Source organism: Xiphophorus couchianus, chromosome 14, assembly GCF_001444195.1.
Source record: "Xiphophorus couchianus chromosome 14, X_couchianus-1.0, whole genome shotgun sequence".
NCBI lineage: Eukaryota > Metazoa > Chordata > Actinopteri > Cyprinodontiformes > Poeciliidae > Xiphophorus > Xiphophorus couchianus.
Genome location: NC_040241.1, coordinates 4,642,333 through 4,656,239, shown reverse-complemented (window position 1 = coordinate 4,656,239; position 13,907 = coordinate 4,642,333). Strand labels below are relative to the sequence as shown.

General features: G+C 56.3%; 1 protein-coding gene across 1 annotated transcript in view; it reads right to left on the bottom strand.

Annotated features, from left to right (window-relative positions):
• LOC114157843 (mucin-5AC-like) overlaps nt 1-3,449 on the bottom strand; it is a gene marked incomplete at both ends in the record, with an annotated part of 31,995 nt that extends 28,546 nt beyond the window's left edge. Inside the window, one exon of the mRNA XM_028039011.1 lies at nt 2,850-3,449. Coding sequence (XP_027894812.1) covers nt 2,850-3,449 — 600 coding nt within the window. The remainder of the gene's footprint in view (nt 1-2,849) is intronic.
• Between the last annotated feature and the right edge of the window lie 10,458 nt (nt 3,450-13,907).

Sequence of the window (13,907 nt, the reverse complement as noted above, 5' to 3'; positions counted from 1 at the left end):
TGCCGAAGGACTCGCAGAAGGATTCGCCGAACGACTTGAAGAAGGACTCGCAGAAGGATTCGCCAAAGGACTTGAAGAAGGATGCGCCGAAGGACTTGAAGAAGGACTCGCCGAAGGACTCGCCAAAGGACTTGAAGAAGTACTCGCCTTAGGACTCGCCGAAGGACTTGAAGAAGGACGCGCCGATGAAGGACGCGCCGAAGAAGGACTCGCAGAAGGATTCGCCGAAGGACTTGAAGAAGGACGCGCCGAAGGACTTGAAGAAGGACTCGCCGAAGAAGGACTCGCCGAAGGACTTGAAGAAGGACGCGCCGAAGAAGGACTCGCGCAGAAGGACTCGCAGAAGGATTCGCCGAAGGACTTGAAGAAGGACTCGCCGAAGGACTCGCCGAAGGACTCGCCGAAGGACTCGCCGAAGGACTTGAAGAAGGACTCGCCGAAGGACTCGCCGAAGGACTTGAAGAAGGACGCGCCGAAGAAGGACTCGCAGAAGGACTTGAAGAAGGACGCGCCGAAGAAGGACTCGCACAAGGATTCGCTGAAGGACTTGAAGAAGGACTCGCCGAAGGACTCGCCGAAGGACTCGCCGAAGGACTTGAAGAAGGACTCGCCGAAGAAGGACTCGCCGAAGGATTCGCTGAAGGACTTGAAGAAGACTCGCCGAAGGACTTGAAGAAGGACTCGCCGAAGGACTTGAAGAAGGACTCGCCTTAGGACTCGCCGAAGGACTTGAAGAAGGACGCGCCGAAGAAGGACTCGCAGAAGGATTCGCCGAAGGACTTGAAGAAGGACGCGCCGAAGGACTTGAAGAAGGACTCGCCGAAGGACTTGAAGAAGGACTCGCCGAAGGACTTGAAGAAGGACGCACCGAAGAAGGACTCGCAGAAGGATTCGCCGAAGGACTTGAAGAAGGACTTGAAGAAGGAATCGCCGAAGGACTTGAAGAAGGACGCGCCGAAGAAGGACTCGCACAAGGATTCGCTGAAGGACTTGAAGAAGGACTCGCCGAAGGACTCGCCAAAGGACTTGAAGAAGGACTCGCCGAAGGACTTGAAGAAGGACGCGCCGAAGAAGGACTCGCAGAAGGATTCGCCGAAGGACTTGAAGAAGGACTCGCCGAAGGACTCGCCGAAGGACTTGAAGAAGGACTCGCCGAAGGACTTGAAGAAGGACTCGCCGAAGGACTCGCCGAAGGATTCGCCGAAGGTCTTGAAGAAGGACGCGCCGAAGGACTTGAAGAAGGACTCGCCGAAGGACTCGCCGAAGGACTTGAAGAAGGACGCGCCGAAGAAGGACTCGCAGAAGGATTCGCCGAAGGACTTGAAGAAGGACTCGCCGAAGGACTCGCCGAAGGACTTGAAGAAGGACGCGCCGAAGGACTTGAAGAAGGACTCGCCTTAGGACTCGCCGAAGGACTTGAAGAAGGACGCGCCGATGAAGGACGCGCCGAAGAAGGACTCGCAGAAGGATTCGCCGAAGGACTGAAGAAGGACGCGCCGAAGGACTTGAAGAAGGACTCGCCGAAGAAGGACGCGAAGGACTTCGCCGAAGGACTTGAAGAGGACGCGCCGAAGAAGGACTCGCAGAAGGACTCGCAGAAGGATTCGCCGAAGGACTTGAAGAAGGACTCGCCGAAGGACTCGCCGAAGGACTCGCCGAAGGACTCGCCGAAGGACTTGAAGAAGGACTCGCCGAAGGACTCGCCGAAGGACTTGAAGAAGGACGCGCCGAAGAAGGACTCGCAGAAGGACTCGCAGAAGGATTCGCCGAAGGACTTGAAGAAGGACTCGCCGAAGAAGGACTCGCACAAGGATTCGCTGAAGGACTTGAAGAAGGACTCGCCGAAGGATTCGCCGAAGGACTTTAAGAAGGACGCGCCGAAGGACTTGAAGAAGGACTCGCCGAAGGACTTGAAGAAGGACGCGCCGAAGAAGGACTCGCAGAAGGATTCGCCGAAGGACTTGAAGAAGGACGTGCCGAAGGACTCGCAGAAGGATTCGCCGAACGACTTGAAGAAGGACTCGCAGAAGGATTCGCCAAAGGACTTGAAGAAGGATGCGCCGAAGGACTTGAAGAAGGACTCGCCGAAGGACTCGCCAAAGGACTTGAAGAAGTACTCGCCTTAGGACTCGCCGAAGGACTTGAAGAAGGACGCGCCGATGAAGGACGCGCCGAAGGACTTGAAGAAGGACTCGCCGAAGGACTTGAAGAAGGACGCGCCGAAGAAGGACTCGCAGAAGGATTCGCCGAAGGACTTGAAGAAGGACTCGCCGAAGGACTCGCCGAAGGACTTGAAGAAGGACTCGCCGAAGGACTTGAAGAAGGACTCGCCGAAGGACTCGCCGAAGGATTCGCCGAAGGTCTTGAAGAAGGACGCGCCGAAGGACTTGAAGAAGGACTCGCCGAAGGACTCGCCGAAGGACTTGAAGAAGGACGCGCCGAAGAAGGACTCGCAGAAGGATTCGCCGAAGGACTTGAAGAAGGACTCGCCGAAGGACTCGCCGAAGGACTTGAAGAAGGACGCGCCGAAGGACTTGAAGAAGGACTCGTCGAAGGACTTGAAGAAGGACTCGCCGAAGGACTTGAAGAAGGACGCGCCGAAGAAGGACTCGCAGAAGGATTCGCCGAAGGACTTGAAGAAGGACTCGCCGGAGGACTCGCCGAAGGACTTGAAGAAGGACTCGCCGAAGAAGGACTCGCCGAAGGACTTGAAGAAGGACTCGCCGAAGAAGGACTCGCCGAAGGATTCGCCGAAGGACTTGAAGAGGACTCGCCGAAGGACTCGCCGAAGGACTCGCCGAAGGACTTGAAGAAGGACGCGCCGAAGAAGGACTCGCCGAAGGATTCGCCGAAGGACTTGAAGAAGGACTCGCCGAAGGACTTGAAGAAGGACGCGCCGAAGAAGGACTCGCAGAAGGATTCGCCGAAGGACTTGAAGAAGGACTCGCCGAAGGACTTGAAGAAGGACTCGCAGAAGGATTCGCCGAAGGACTTGAAGAAGGACTCGCCGAAGGACTTGAAGAAGGACTCGCAGAAGGATTCGCCGAAGGACTTGAAGAAGGACTCGCCGAAGGACTTGAAGAAGGACGCGCCGAAGGACTTGAAGAAGGACTCGTCGAAGGACTTGAAGAAGGACTCGCCGAAGGACTTGAAGAAGGACGCGCCGAAGAAGGACTCGCCGAAGGACTCGCCGAAGGACTTGAAGAAGGACTCGCCGAAGAAGGACTCGCCGAAGGACTTGAAGAAGGACTCGCGGAAGAAGGACTCGCCGAAGGATTCGCCGAAGGACTTGAAGAAGGACTCGCCGAAGGACTCGCCGAAGGACTTGAAGAAGACGCGCGAAGAGGACTCGCCGAAGGATTCGCCGAAGAAGGACTTGAAGAAGGACGCGCCGAAGGACTTGAAGAAGGACTCGCCGAAGGACTCGCCGAAGGACTTGAAGAAGGACTCGCCGAAGGACTCGCCAAAGGACTTGAAGAAGGACTCGCCGAAGGACTTGAAGAAGGACGCGCGAAGAAGGACTCGCAGAAGGATTCGCCGAAGGACTTGAGAAGGACTCGCCGAAGGACTTGAAGAAGGACTCGCCAGAAGGATTCGCCGAAGGACTTGAAGAAGGACTCGCCGAAGGACTTGAAGAAGGACTCGCCGAAGGATTCGCCGAAGGACTTGAAGAAGGACTCGCCGAAGGACTCGCCGAAGGACTTGAAGAAGGACGCGCCGAAGGACTTGAAGAAGGACTCGTCGAAGGACTTGAAGAAGGACTCGCGAAGGACTTGAAGAAGGACGCGCCGAAGAAGGACTGCAGAAGGATTCGCCGAAGGACTGAAGAAGGACTCGCGAAGGACTCGCCGAAGAACTTGAAGAAGGACTCGCCGAAGAAGGACTCGCCGAAGGACTTGAAGAAGGACTCGCCGAAGAAGGACTCGCCGAAGATTCGCGAAGGACTTGAAGAAGGACTGCCGAAGGACTCGCCGAAGGACTTGAGAAGGACGCGCCGAAGAAGGACTCGCGAAGGATTCGCCGAAGGACTTGAAGAAGGACTCGCCGAGGACTTGAAGAAGGACGCCGAAGAAGGACTCGCAGAAGGATTCGCCGAAGACTTGAAGAAGGACGTGCCGAAGGACTCGCAGAAGGATTCGCCGAACGACTTGAAGAAGGACTCGCAGAAGGATTCGCCAAAGGACTTGAAGAAGGATGCGCCGAAGGACTTGAAGAAGGACTCGCCGAAGGACTCGCCAAAGGACTTGAAGAGTACTCGCCTTAGGACTCGCCGAAGGACTTGAAGAAGGACGCGCCGATGAAGGACGCGCGAAAGAAGGACTCGCAGAAGGATTCGCCGAAGGACTTGAAGAAGGACGCGCCGAAGGACTTGAAGAAGGACTCGCCGAAGAAGGATCGCCGAAGGACTTGAAGAAGGACGCGCCGAAGAAGGACTCGCAGAAGGACTCGCAGAAGGATTCGCCGAAGGACTTGAAGAAGGACTCGCCGAAGGACTCGCCGAAGGACTCGCCGAAGGACTCGCCGAAGGGACTTGAAGAAGACTCGCCGAAGGACTCGCCGAAGGACTTGAAGAAGGACGCGCCGAAGAAGGACTCGCAGAAGACTCGCAGAAGGATTCGCCGAAGGACTTGAAGAAGGACTCGCCGAAGAAGGACTCGCACAAGGATTCGCTGAAGGACTTGAAGAAGGACTCGCCGAAGGACTCGCCGAAGGATTCGCGAAGGACTTTAAGAAGGACGCGCCGAAGGACTTGAAGAAGGACTCGCCGAAGGACTTGAAGAAGGACGCGCCGAAGAAGGACTCGCAGAAGGATTCGCCGAAGGACTTGAGAAGGAAGTGCCGAAGGACTCGCAGAAGGATTCGCCGAACGACTTGAAGAAGGACTCGCAGAAGGATTCGCCAAAGGACTTGAAGAAGGATGCGCCGAAGGACTTGAAGAAGGACTCGCCGAAGGACTCGCCAAAGGACTTGAGAAGTACTCGCCTTAGGACTCGCCGAAGGACTTGAAGAAGGACGCGCCGATGAAGGACGCGCCGAATAAGGACTCGCAGAAGGATTCGCCGAAGGACTTGAAGAAGGACGCGCCGAAGGACTTGAAGAAGGACTCGCCGAAGAAGGACTCGCCGAAGGACTTGAAGAAGGACGCGCGAAGAAGGACTCGCAGAGGACTCGCAGAAGGATTCGCCGAAGGACTTGAAGAAGGACTCGCCGAAGGACTCGCCGAAGGACTCGCCGAAGGACTCGCCGAAGGACTTGAAGAAGGACTCGCCGAAGGACTCGCCGAAGGACTTGAAGAAGGACGCGCCGAAGAAGGACTCGCAGAAGGACTTGAAGAAGGACGCGCCGAAGAAGGACTCGCACAAGGATTCGCTGAAGGACTTGAAGAAGGACTCGCCGAAGGACTCGCCGAAGGACTCGCCGAAGGACTTGAAGAAGGACTCGCCGAAGAAGGACTCGCCGAAGGATTGCGTGAAGGACTTGAAGAAGGACTCGCCGAAGGACTTGAAGAAGGACTCGCGAAGGACTTGAAGAAGGACTCGCCTTAGGACTCGCGAAGGACTTGAAGAAGGACGCGCCGAAGAAGACTCGCAGAAGGATTCGCCGAAGGACTTGAAGAAGGACGCGCCGAAGGACTTGAAGAAGACTCGCCGAAGGACTTGAAGAAGGACTCGCCGAAGGACTTGAAGAAGGACGCACGAAGAAGGACTCGCAGAAGGATTCGCCGAAGGACTTGAAGAAGGACTTGAAGAAGGAATCGCCGAAGGACTTGAAGAAGGACGCGCCGAAGAAGGACTCGCACAAGGATTCGCTGAAGGACTTGAAGAAGGACTCGCCGAAGGACTCGCAAAGGACTGAAGAAGGACTCGCGAAGGACTTGAAGAAGGACGCGCCGAAGAAGGACTCGCAGAAGGATTCGCCGAAGGACTTGAAGAAGGACTCGCCGAAGGACTCGCCGAAGGACTTGAAGAAGGACGCGCCGAAGGACTTGAAGAAGGACTCGCCGAAGGACTCGCCGAAGGATCGCCGAAGGTCTTGAAGAAGGACGCGCCGAAGGACTTGAAGAAGGACTCGCCGAAGGACTCGCCGAAGGACTTGAAGAAGGACGCGCCGAAGAAGGACTCGCAGAAGGATTCGCCGAAGGACTTGAAGAAGGACTCGCCGAAGGACTCGCCGAAGGACTTGAAGAAGGACGCGCCGAAGGACTTGAAGAAGGACTCGCCTTAGGACTCGCCGAAGGACTTGAAGAAGGACGCGCCGATGAAGGACGCGCCGAAGAAGGACTCGCAGAAGGATTCGCCGAAGGACTTGAAGAAGGACGCGCCGAAGGACTTGAAGAAGGACTCGCCGAAGAAGGACTCGCCGAAGGACTTGAAGAAGGACGCGCCGAAGAAGGACTCGCAGAAGGACTCGCAGAAGGATTCGCCGAAGGACTTGAAGAAGGACTCGCCGAAGGACTCGCCGAAGGACTCGCCGAAGGACTCGCCGAAGGACTTGAAGAAGGACTCGCCGAAGGACTCGCCGAAGGACTTGAAGAAGGACGCGCCGAAGAAGGACTCGCAGAAGGACTCGCAGAAGGATTCGCCGAAGGACTTGAAGAAGGACTCGCCGAAGAAGGACTCGCACAAGGATTCGCTGAAGGACTTGAAGAAGGACTCGCCGAAGGATTCGCCGAAGGACTTTAAGAAGGACGCGCCGAAGGACTTGAAGAAGGACTCGCCGAAGGACTTGAAGAAGGACGCGCCGAAGAAGGACTCGCAGAAGGATTCGCCGAAGGACTTGAAGAAGGACGTGCCGAAGGACTCGCAGAAGGATTCGCCGAACGACTTGAAGAAGGACTCGCAGAAGGATTCGCCAAAGGACTTGAAGAAGGATGCGCCGAAGGACTTGAAGAAGGACTCGCCGAAGGACTCGCCAAAGGACTTGAAGAAGTACTCGCCTTAGGACTCGCCGAAGGACTTGAAGAAGGACGCGCCGAGAAGGACGCGCCGAAGGACTTGAAGAAGGACTCGCCGAAGGACTTGAAGAAGGACGCGCCGAAGAAGGACTCGCAGAAGGATTCGCCGAAGGACTTGAAGAAGGACTCGCCGAAGGACTCGCCGAAGGACTTGAAGAAGGACTCGCCGAAGGACTTGAAGAAGGACTCGCCGAAGGACTCGCCGAAGGATTCGCCGAAGGTCTTGAAGAAGGACGCGCCGAAGGACTTGAAGAAGGACTCGCGAAGGACTCGCGAAGGACTTGAAGAAGGACGCCGAAGAAGGACTCGCAGAAGGATTCGCCGAAGGACTTGAAGAAGGACTCGCCGAAGGACTCGCCGAAGGACTTGAAGAGGACGCGCCGAAGGACTTGAAGAAGGACTCGCGAAGGACTTGAAGAAGGACTCGCCGAAGGACTTGAAGAAGGACGCGCCGAAGAAGGACTCGCAGAAGGATTCGCCGAAGGACTTGAAGAAGGACTCGCCGGAAGGACTCGCCGAAGGACTTGAAGAAGGACTCGCCGAAGAAGGACTCGCCGAAGGACTTGAAGAAGGACTCGCCGAAGAAGGACTCGCCGAAGGATTCGCCGAAGGACTTGAAGAAGGACTCGCCGAAGGACTCGCCGAAGGACTCGCCGAAGGACTTGAAGAAGGACGCGCCGAAGAAGGACTCGCCGAAGGATTCGCCGAAGGACTTGAAGAAGGACTCGCCGAAGGACTTGAAGAAGGACGCGCCGAAGAAGGACTCGCAGAAGGATTCGCCGAAGGACTTGAAGAAGGACTCGCCGAAGGACTTGAAGAAGGACTCGCAGAAGGATTCGCCGAAGGACTTGAAGAAGGACTCGCCGAAGGACTTGAAGAAGGACTCGCAGAAGGATTCGCCGAAGGACTTGAAGAAGGACTCGCCGAAGGACTGAAGAAGGACGCGCCGAAGGACTTGAAGAAGGACTCGTCGAAGGACTTGAAGAAGGATCGCCGAAGGACTTGAAGAAGGACGCGCCGAAGAAGGACTCGCCGAAGGACTCGCCGAAGGACTTGAAGAAGGACTCGCCGAAGAAGGACTCGCCGAAGGACTTGAAGAAGGACTCGCCGAAGAAGGACTCGCCGAAGGATTCGCCGAAGGACTTGAAGAAGGACTCGACGAAGGACTCGCCGAAGGACTTGAAGAAGGACGCGCCGAAGAAGGACTCGCCGAAGGATTCGCCGAAGGACTTGAAGAAGGACGCGCCGAAGGACTTGAAGAAGGACTCGCCGAAGGACTCGCCGAAGGACTTGAAGAAGGACTCGCCGAAGGACTCGCCAAAGGACTTGAAGAAGGACTCGCCGAAGGACTTGAAGAAGGACGCGCCGAAGAAGGACTCGCAGAAGGATTCGCCGAAGGACTTGAAGAAGGACGCCGAAGGACTTGAAGAAGGACTCGCAGAAGGATTCGCGAAGGACTTGAAGAAGGACTCGCCGAAGGACTTGAAGAAGAAGGACTCGCAGAAGGACTCGCCGAAGGACTTGAAGAAGGACTCGCCGAAGGACTCGCGAAGGACTTGAAGAAGGACGGCCGAAGGACTTGAAGAAGGACTCGCGAAGGACTTGAAGAAGGACTCGCCGAAGGACTTGAAGAAGGACGCGCCGAAGAAGGACTCGCAGAAGGATTCGCCGAAGGACTTGAAGAAGGACTCGCCGAAGGACTCGCCGAAGGACTTGAAGAAGGACTCGCCGAAGAAGGACTCGCCGAAGGACTGAAGAAGGACTCGCCGAAGAAGGACTCGCCGAAGGATCGCCGAAGGACTTGAAGAAGGACTCGCCGAAGGACTCGCCGAAGGACTTGAAGAAGGACGCGCCGAAGAAGGACTCGCCGAAGGATTCGCCGAAGGACTTGAAGAAGGACGCGCCGAAGGACTTGAAGAAGGACTCGCGAAGGACTCGCCGAAGGACTTGAAGAAGGACTCGCCGAAGAAGACTCGCCGAAGGATTCGCTGAAGGACTTGAAGAAGGACTCGCCGAAGGACTTGAAGAAGGACTCGCCGAAGGACTCGCCGAAGGATTGCCGAAGGACTTGAAGAAGGACGCGCCGAAGGACTTGAAGAAGGACTCGCGAAGGACTCGCCGAAGGACTTGAGAAGGACGCGCCGAAGAAGGACTCGCAGAAGGATCGCCGAAGGACTTGAAGAAGGACTGCCGAAGGACTTGAAGAAGGACGCGCCAAGAAGGACTCGAAGAAGGATTCGCCGAGGACTTGAAGAAGGACTGTGAAGGACTCGCCGAAGGACTTGAAGAAGGACTCGCCGAAGGACTCGCCGAAGGACTTGAAGAAGGACGCGCCGAAGAAGGACTCGCAGAAGGATTCGCCGAAGGACTTGAAGAAGGACTCGCCGAAGGACTTGAAGAAGGATCGCCGAAGGACTCGCGAAGGATTGAAGAAGGACTCGCCGAAGGACTTGAAGAAGGACTCGCCGAAGGACTTGAAGAAGGACTCGCCGAAGAAGGAATCGCCGAAGGACTTGAAGAAGGACCGACGAAGAAGGACTCGCACAAGGATTCGCTGAAGGACTTGAAGAAGGACTCGCCGAAGGATTCGCCGAAGGACTTTAAGAAGGACGCGCCGAAGGACTTGAAGAAGGACTCGCCGAAGGACTTGAAGAAGGACGCGCCGAAGAAGGACTCGCAGAAGGATTCGCCGAAGGACTTGAAGAAGGAGTGCCGAAGGACTCGCAGAAGGATTCGCCGAACGACTTGAAGAAGGACTCGCAGAAGGATTCGCCAAAGGACTTGAAGAAGGATGCGCCGAAGGACTTGAAGAAGGACTCGCGAAGGACTCGCAAAGGACTTGAAGAAGACTCGCCTTAGGACTCGCCGAAGGACTTGAAGAAGGACGCGCGATGAAGGACGCGCCGAAGGACTTGAAGAAGGACTCGCCGAAGGACTTGAAGAAGGACGCGCCGAAGAAGGACTCCAGAAGGATTCGCCGAAGGACTTGAAGAAGGACTCGCCGAAGGACTCGCGAAGGACTTGAAGAAGGACTCGCCGAAGGACTTGAAGAAGGACTCGCCGAAGGACTCGCCGAAGGATTCGCCGAAGGTCTGAAGAAGGACGCGCGAAGGACTTGAAGAAGGACTCGCCGAAGGACTCGCCGAAGGACTTGAAGAAGGACGCGCCGAAGAAGGACTCGCAGAAGGATTCGCCGAAGGACTTGAAGAATGACTCGCGAAGGACTCGCCGAAGGACTTGAAGAAGGACGCGCCGAAGGACTTGAAGAGGACTCGTCGAAGGACTTGAAGAAGGACTCGCCGAAGGACTTGAAGAAGGACGCGCCGAAGAAGGACTCGCAGAAGGATTCGCCGAAGGACTTGAAGAAGGACTCGCCGGAGGACTCGCCGAAGGACTTGAAGAAGGACTCGCCGAAGAAGGACTCGCCGAAGGACTTGAAGAAGGACTCGCCGAAGAAGGACTCGCCGAAGGATTCGCCGAAGGACTTGAAGAAGGACTCGCCGAAGGACTCGCCGAAGGACTCGCCGAAGGACTTGAAGAAGGACGCGCCGAAGAAGGACTCGCCGAAGGATTCGCCGAAGGACTTGAAGAAGGACTCGCCGAAGGACTTGAAGAAGGACGCGCCGAAGAAGGACTCGCAGAAGGATTCGCCGAAGGACTTGAAGAAGGACTCGCCGAAGGACTTGAAGAAGGACTCGCAGAAGGATTCGCCGAAGGACTTGAAGAAGGACTCGCCGAAGGACTTGAAGAAGGACTCGCAGAAGGATTCGCCGAAGGACTTGAAGAAGGACTCGCCGAAGGACTTGAAGAAGGACGCGCCGAAGGACTTGAAGAGGACTCGTCGAAGGACTTGAAGAAGGACTCGCCGAAGGACTTGAAGAAGGACGCGCCGAAGAAGGACTCGCCGAAGGACTCGCCGAAGGACTTGAAGAAGGACTCGCCGAAGAAGGACTCGCCGAAGGACTTGAAGAAGGACTCGCCGAAGAAGGACTGCCGAAGAAGGATTCGCCGAAGGACTTGAAGAAGGACTCGCCGAAGGACTCGCCGAAGGACTTGAAGAAGGACGCGCCGAAGAAGGACTCCCGAAGGATTCGCCGAAGGACTTGAAGAAGGACGCCGAAGGACTTGAAGAAGGACTCGCCGAAGGACTCGCCGAAGGACTTGAAGAAGGACTCGCCGAAGGACTCGCCAAAGGACTTGAAGAAGGACTCGCCGAAGGACTTGAAGAAGGACGCGCCGAAGAAGGACTCGCAGAAGGATTCGCCGAAGGACTTGAAGAAGGACTCGCCGAAGGACTTGAAGAAGGACTCGCAGAAGGATTCGCCGAAGGACTTGAAGAAGGACTCGCCGAAGGACTTGAAGAAGGACTCGCAGAAGGATTCGCCGAAGGACTTGAAGAAGGACTCGCCGAAGGACTCGCCGAAGGACTTGAAGAAGGACGCGCCGAAGGACTTGAAGAAGGACTCGTCGAAGGACTTGAAGAAGGACTCGCCGAAGGACTTGAAGAAGGACGCGCCGAAGAAGGACTCGCAGAAGGATTCGCCGAAGGACTTGAAGAAGGACTCGCCGAAGGACTCGCCGAAGGACTTGAAGAAGGACTCGCCGAAGAAGGACTCGCCGAAGGACTTGAAGAAGGACTCGCCGAAGAAGGACTCGCCGAAGGATTCGCCGAAGGACTTGAAGAAGGACTCGCCGAAGGACTCGCCGAAGGACTTGAAGAAGGACGCGCCGAAGAAGGACTCGCCGAAGGATTCGCCGAAGGACTTGAAGAAGGACGCGCCGAAGGACTTGAAGAAGGACTCGCCGAAGGACTCGCCGAAGGACTTGAAGAAGGACTGCCGAAGAAGGACTGCCGAAGGATTCGCTGAAGGACTTGAAGAAGGACTCGCCGAAGGACTTGAAGAAGGACGCGCCGAAGGACTCGCCGAAGGATTCGCCGAAGGACTTGAAGAAGGACGCGCCGAAGGACTTGAAGAAGGACTCGCCGAAGGACTCGCCGAAGGACTTGAAGAAGGACGCGCCGAAGAAGGACTCGCAGAAGGATTCGCCGAAGGACTTGAAGAAGGACTGCCGAAGGACTTGAAGAAGGACGCGCCAAGAAGGACTCGCGAAGGATTCGCCGAAGGACTTGAGAAGGACTTGGAAGGACTCGCCGAAGGACTTGAAGAAGGACTCGCCGAAGGACTCGCCGAAGGACTTGAAGAAGGACGCGCCGAAGAAGGACTCGCAGAAGGATTCCGAAGGACTTGAAGAAGGACTCGCCGAAGGACTTGAAGAAGGACTCGCCGAAGAAGGACTCGCCGAAGGACTTGAAGAAGGACTCGCCGAAGGACTTGAAGAAGGACTCGCCGAAGGACTTGAAGAAGGACTCGCCGAGAAGGAATCGCCGAAGGACTTGAAGAAGGATGCGCCGAAGAAGGACTCGCAAGGATTCGCTGAAGGACTTGAAGAAGGACTCGCCGAAGGACTCGCCGAAGGACTCGCCGAAGGACTTGAAGAAGGACTCGCCGAAGAAGGACTCGCGAAGGATTCGCGAAGGACTTGAAGAAGGACTCGCCGAAGGACTTGAAGAAGGACTCGCCGAAGGACTTGAAGAAGGACTCGCCAAGGACTCGCCGAAGGACTTGAAGAAGGACGGCCGAGAAGGACTCGCAGAAGGATTCGCCGAAGGACTTGAAGAAGAACGCGCCGAAGGACTTGAAGAAGGACTCGCCGAAGGACTTGAAGAAGGACTCGCCGAAGGACTTGAAGAAGGACGCACCGAAGAAGGACTCGCAGAAGGATTCGCCGAAGGACTTGAAGAAGGACGCGCCGAAGGACTTGAAGAAGGACTCGCCGAAGAAGGACTCGCCGAAGGACTTGAAGAAGGACGCGCCGAAGAAGGACTCGCAGAAGGACTCGCAGAAGGATTCGCCGAAGGACTTGAAGAAGGACTCGCCGAAGGACTCGCCGAAGGACTCGCCGAAGGACTCGCCGAAGGACTTGAAGAAGGACTCGCCGAAGGACTCGCCGAAGGACTTGAAGAAGGACGCGCCGAAGAAGGACTCGCAGAAGGACTTGAAGAAGGACGCGCCGAAGAAGGACTCGCACAAGGATTCGCGAAGGACTTGAAGAAGGACTCGCCGAAGGACTCGCCGAAGGACTCGCCGAAGGACTTGAAGAAGGACTCGCCGAAGAAGGACTCGCCGAAGGATTCGCTGAAGGACTTGAAGAAGGACTCGCCGAAGGACTTGAAGAAGGACTCGCCGAAGGACTTGAAGAAGGACTCGCCTTAGGACTCGCCGAAGGACTTGAAGAAGGACGCGCCGAAGAAGGACTCGCAGAAGGACTTGAAGAAGGACTCGCCGAAGGACTCGCCGAAGGATTCGCCGAAGGTCTTGAAGAAGGACGCGCCGAAGGACTTGAAGAAGGACTCGCCGAAGGACTCGCCGAAGGACTTGAAGAAGGACGCGCCGAAGAAGGACTCGCAGAAGGATTCGCCGAAGGACTTGAAGAAGGATTGCCGAAGGACTTGAAGAAGGACGCGCAAGAAGGACTCGCAGAAGGATTCGCCGAAGGACTGAAGAAGACTTGCTGAAGGACTCGCCGAAGGACTTGAAGAAGGACTCGCCGAAGGACTCGCCGAAGGACTTGAAGAAGGACGCGCCGAAGAAGGACTCGCAGAAGGATTCGCCGAAGGACTTGAAGAAGGACTCGCCGAAGGACTTGAAGAAGGACTCGCCGAAGAAGGACTCGCCGAAGGACTTGAAGAAGGACTCGCCGAAGGACTTGAAGAAGGACTCGCCGAAGGACTTGAAGAAGGACTCGCCGAAGAAGGAATCGCCGAAGGACTTGAAGAAGGATGCGCCGAAGAAGGACTCGCACAAGGATTCGCTGAAGGACTTGAAGAAGGACTCGCCGAAGGACTTCGCCGAAGGACTCGCCGAGGACTTGAAGAAGGACTCGCCGAAGA